General features: G+C 37.3%; 1 protein-coding gene across 1 annotated transcript in view; it reads left to right on the forward strand.

Annotated features, from left to right (window-relative positions):
* KNDC1 (kinase non-catalytic C-lobe domain containing 1) overlaps positions 1 to 5728 on the forward strand; it is a 68188-nt gene extending 62460 nt beyond the window's left edge. Inside the window, exons 27-30 of the mRNA XM_072424863.1 lie at positions 609 to 731; positions 817 to 876; positions 1947 to 2104; positions 3339 to 5728. Of these exons, the coding sequence (XP_072280964.1) occupies positions 609 to 731; positions 817 to 876; positions 1947 to 2104; positions 3339 to 3570 (573 nt within the window). The 3' untranslated portion in view covers positions 3571 to 5728. The remainder of the gene's footprint in view (positions 1 to 608; positions 732 to 816; positions 877 to 1946; positions 2105 to 3338) is intronic.
* The last annotated feature ends 272 nt before the right edge of the window (positions 5729 to 6000 follow it).

Below are 6000 nucleotides of genomic sequence, written 5' to 3' on the forward strand. Positions count from 1 at the left end.
CTTATATTGGTGGACAGTGCTAAGAATTGATCATATATTGGTTTTCAAAGGACCAGAAGGTTACTAGTGTATGTTGTATTGGAGTAATATTATACCCTGAGCACCAATTACCATAACACCCTTTTCCTAATTGTAAATGCCAACTTTGCCCTGACCTTCTGCAGGCTGTGCCCCACTGCAGTCCAGTTCCATTCCAGTAGGAACTATCATAAGTACAATGATACAATGGTATGAAAATCCTCTTGCCTTTATTCCACTTGCTTTATGACCTAGACACTTCTATATACATCTCTGCTGGAGGTGAAAATTAGCAATTTGCTCTTTCAGCAGCAATCAGATGACCAAGCTATCCTTGCATTTGAGTATAGGTTTATTTTAAGATGACTGGATAGAGACTATTAAGTTTTTTTTTGTTTTGTTTTTTTCTTTCTCCTCTATAATTTTTACAAAAATAAAGGTCAAAAAAGAAAAACGATTCCATTTATTTTTTATTAATTTTACGCAATCTTCCCAGTCAATGCAAGTAAAATAATTACAAAATTTTGTAAAAAAAATTTGCACCTAATCTGATGCGCTGATTGCCTTTGTAAAGCCTGTTCTCTTTTTAGTTACAGGCAAACATTTTGACAAAATTTCTGCTTGTTGCAAAATTATCCTATGAACAGCGAGATTTTTCCACAGCCATGCAAATCCTTGGAGGACTGGAGAACCTCATAGTGCGCCAGCTCCCGGTTAGTCTTCTTCTCTTCGTCTTGTTTTAAAAGGTTTATTCATATTTCCCACACAAATGCATCTCATTTTTATTTATCTTTAAAGGCCTGGAAGAATTTACCTTCCAAAGTTTCCGAAATTCTGGAAGAACTGAAAGCTGTCGAGGTAACTGGAACAGATTTTGCTTTTTGGTACAAATATGAAATGTAGTTTGGTGACATTTTCAAGGGATGCATATAAATAATTTACAGCATGGCCTTTCCATTCCAGCTGTTATTCTGTAAATTTGTAGACAGTTGAATACAGGAAAGAGTGGTCTGCATGCTTGTACTCTAGCAATAGCTTCCTGATTGCAGTGGAACATACCTATGTGTTATTTGTATTGAAACAGTGACTTGTAGTCACTATTGAAAGATCATGTAATAGAATGACAACGCAGGGGAACTTGGAAGGAGACAAGAACCCTGCATCGTCACCCTGTAACTACATGTGCCCAATCATGTTCTTCCTCGTCCTATTCAGCTTGCTCCTACTTTCTGCTCATTTGAAAGAGCACTCAAAACCCATGTTTTCAAATTTGCCTACCTGTCTTGTACTGTTTCTTAAACCCTCACTACGTCCCCCCTCTACATATCTCCCCTCCTATTGTACAATACTTCCCCCTCCTCCTAGATTGTAAGCTCTTCGGGCCAGGGTCCTCTTCTCCTCCTGTATCAGTCTGTCATTTGCAACCCCTATTTATTGTACAGTGCTGCGAAATATGTTGGTGCTATATAAATCTTGCTTAATAAATAATAATGGACTTTGTGTCCGAATCCCTAGTTATTATTAAAAAGTAAAGCACAAATTGGCAAATTTTTAAAAGAACATCTAAAATGATATTACATTTTAATGAATATGTAATTTAGCTTTGATCTTTTTGTTTACATTAAGGAATAAAGCTGAACTGGGTGGTAATTTTTGAAAATTTTAATTTTTTGCAGTCTTAGGGTCATATGTATTTTATTTATTCCATATCTTTTCCTATAATGATCCAGTCCTGCCACAGTGTATGGGTGCTGATTAGTGGGCAGCGAGTGTATTGCTATTCATGCTTTACCTACAGCTTTTTTTTTTTTAATTGTATTACGCAAGTATGATGTTTCCAAGAAGGTGTCTATAGTTGATCTTTTGTTGTCTGCATTCATATAAATCTTTTGTTCTTATAGCAGTTTTCTGATCTTCCTTCTTGCCAGGTATTTTTGAAGAGTGACAGCTTATGTCTGATGAAAGGAGACAGATTCAGAACATTGCCCACAATTCCTTCCGCTTACCTCTTAGCGATGCACGTTCAGCAGCTTGAGACTGGAGGATTCACCATGGCTAATGGGGCATTTAAATGGAATAAGCTAAGGTGAGGGTTACATAGTTGGAGCTTTTTTTTCATTTTCAAACAGTGACTACATAGGTAAATTAACTGTGCCCCTGTAAGAGTGCCACAGTGAGAAATCATCATATCATTATCATAAAATGCTCGATTTGAAGTTCAAAAATAAAATGTAATACCTTTAATGTCAAGGATTTTCTTAGCTGTAGTTTATGCATAAACTTAATTTTAACCGTAAATGGTAACATTTCCCTTTTACTTTTCCTCCAATCCTAAAATGAATTAGTTTTTCTCTCTGTCACACACATTGGTAAGTTGAAAAACAGTAGCAGCCATTGTTCTGCAAAAGAGCAATGATAAAATTCTTGAGCCCCCTGCGCAGGTTCTCACATTGCATAATTTATTCCTAGAGAATATGGGGAGAGCTTCCCAGTTGGTAAATGAAGAAACACAGGAAAACCACTCCTTGTGTGATCACCAGCAGATTGACCACACGTAACCATTTTTTACATGTTTTCATTGTTACAAAGGATATATTTCTTTTACCCTGTGTGGTCACCAGGACAGGAAGTCAGGAGAAATCTCACAAATGTCTCTTTGTGGGGAGGGTTAGAAAGTCCATTGAACTTTCCTTCACATCTGTGTGGTGCTAGAGACATATTTCCTCAGTAACTAACATACAGTAATAAAGCATTTTGCATGGTATGGTGGGGGAGAAGTGGAAACACCTGACACATTTGAAATGCTGCTGTTTATATAGAGATACTTTGGATTTTTCTTTTTGAGCTGTAATAAAAATTGTCAATGAATAATCAGATTATTCAAGATAAACTCCAGGAAAGCAGGGGTTAAATGCTCACATTGGCTAGGGTACTATTAAAAAGTACTTTTACGTGCCTCTGTTAAGCAACCAGTGGTCTCCTCTTCCCTTTGGCACTCAAGATTGTGAATGGGTCTTCGCTATCCTTGCTTGAATGCAAAAATTACCAAACTAATACAACTTGCCACCCACAATTTTTTAGATACCTGGATTTAGAACTATTAATGATTAGCGTTACTTCCTTGGTTGTTTTCCAAATAATGGCAGGTTTAAACTGATTTTTTTTGCTTGTAAGTGTGGCCAAAGAAAAATCCAGATCACCTACATAATCCGAAATAGTAGCTCAGATAACTACTGCATTACCATAGCCTTCCGTTTCCTGTATGGTACACTGTTTCAGTAACTTGTATTTTTCTCTATTTTCTTGTTTTTTTTTTATAGGAATATTGCAAAAGTTATAAGCCAAGTTCACGCATTTCAAGAAATCCCATACTCCTTTGCTTCAGATCCAGATTTTCAGTTTTACCTCCGGCAGCGCATTTCCCATTTCAGCGAGGCCGATATCTCCGCCCTGGCTGCTGACAACAATGCCAATTTCCATCACGTAAACTCTGAGAAACATTCTCGTAAGATCCAGGACACGCTGCGCAGAATGAAGGCTACGTTTCAGTGAAAGCCATAGACAGCACTTTACATTTGTCTCCCTTCAAGAGAACCAAAGAGAAAGCTGTAGCCAAGGACCTGCATTCTGATTGATGGTCAGAGGTATCGGCAGAGTAGCAGTGATGGTGATTGAAGGGACACAAAGATTTACAAAGGGCTCATGCAGTAGAACAATATCTGTTCCCAGCCTTTGTTGCTGAGTAGAGTTTGCCCAATTGCAGAGTGCAATAATTTATATACGCTTGCCTTGTGTGTGTGCACAGGTAGTCATGTTAGTGTATTAGCCAAATCTTATTGATCTCCCATTTTGTAATTTATGGCTGTCTCTTGAATGAGATGGTTTATCTATATTAATATTTTTACTGCTGACTGAATGAAAACAATATATGAACTCAAATTTAGATCAGGAGGGCACCTTTAACACTGGAGGGCTGAGGATAACGCAAAGAACTGACACCTCACAGGCTACTATGGACAAAGCGTCCACTTTTCCACAGGGGCTTGTTCAAGCAAACTGCAGTCATGTACCCATGTCTGTTCACACTCCTGTACATCTGGAAATGTATGTGTTTTATGTGCTTGTTCTGGTCAGGTGTCAGTACGTGCGTTTTCATTCAATGAGATTTTTCTGTATGGGTTATATGTCAATCACAAAACAAAAAAATGCTGCATCCAAAAACATGCTGCAGTGTTTGAGACATTCATACTCATTCTTGTGGAAAATGCAGTCAGAAAGGATTTCTTGTGTTGTGAACCACAGGCAGTAATACATATTCCTATTAAATCCCAGCTGTAGATTCCTTGGATAAAAAGGAGCAGTGTAATGATTGGAACCATGCAACAGTACATACAGGATTGTGGTATGAATGGTACAGATACTTCTCAGCACACAGAGGTAATAAAACTCTGCATTTACAGTAGTTACTTATTTCCATACTGGAGCCCCAAAGAAACAAACACTTGGCTATGCATTAAATCGATGGGGCCTGCATCATCATCTGATGGCAAGCTGCAAACACTTTCAGAGCTTGAGTGTACATAGAAAAAGCAACGCTATTTAATCATAAATTTTTATTTGTGTTCACCTGCCCTTCAGCAAAATGCCTTGCAGATACCCTCCCTTTAGTCTCACCACCATCACTACTTATTTGATCAGTTTCCTGAAACATGGAGTGCTCAGGTCTGGCTCTAATAATAACAGTACAAGTACAACTACTCTTTCCTACCTGACTTTAATAGGAGAAAATATGTCAGGGCTTCAGTTGTAAGGTGGGGTGTCAATGCCCAGGTCTACTAACCTCCCAATAAACATTGACTTTAGCTGTACGAGCATACCAGTTGAAGGAAGAAGGAATGGGAATAGGCCTTGAGTTAGCTAGCAACCATGGCAGAGGCTAAAGAAAGTTGCCCTAAGCAGTGTTGGAGTATAAGATTTAAATAAACACACTATTGAAGTTCATAGGTTCTTATTGTATTACCTTTCAAGGGATTTTGTATTTGTCTAGTCAGTTCTGTGATTTACACAGCTCTTCAGGAACATAATTACCTTTTATAATAAATTGTAGGTTTCTGTGTCATTGTCTAGTAAAGGCAAGATCATTATTGTATTCTGTATGTCCATGTGTGATGCTGACAGCTAGCAGAAACAAAGACTTGGATATCAAAATGCAGACTGAAACTTATCATATTCATATATGTGCTGGAATAGATTCAGCATGAGCTTTATTTTTGCCATAAGGCAGCAGTAAAAATATATAATAATGATCACAAACCATCGGAATTGAGTGCAGTAAAACGTATTTTATAACTAACATAAACCTGTTTAAACCTCCTATAAATATAATTAAAAGACAAAAATGCCAAAAGATACACATCAGCTAGAGTCACAACACTGTGTGTTTATATAAGAAGTTCTTGTTTAGGGCACTTTCAGAAAACTGAAGCTGGATCTAGACATCTAAAGTGGTTTAGCTGCAGCTTCATAGAATGTAAGGGGTCTCTGTAGTGTTCACATTTATTGGTTTGAAGCAAGGAAAAGGAGGCGCCTATAGGCACCTCTGGTTTAACTTTTCATAAGTGGAAATGGAAGTCATAGGACAGGGTCTCTTAACCTGTTTCAGTGGTCTTTGTCCAGTATCTCATTACTACAGTTGTGTGTGCGTATGTATGTATGTGTAATATATATATATATATATATATATATATATATATATATATATATATAATGATTGTCTGATCTCATTAAAATCATGTGGGCCAGAATTAAGTAAATTGTTAAATTGACCCTTTGCTAAAATAAGAAAAATAAAAGTTATACCCCTGCTTCTAAAAGCCGCAAAACGGCTACTGAGTGCCACCATATTAGATATGATGTCAGCAACACCAGCAGGCTCCTTAATAACCGTTTTGTTATAGACTTGAGCTTCCCCTTCATTTTGTT

Source organism: Pyxicephalus adspersus, chromosome 10 (genome assembly GCF_032062135.1).
Source record: "Pyxicephalus adspersus chromosome 10, UCB_Pads_2.0, whole genome shotgun sequence".
NCBI lineage: Eukaryota > Metazoa > Chordata > Amphibia > Anura > Pyxicephalidae > Pyxicephalus > Pyxicephalus adspersus.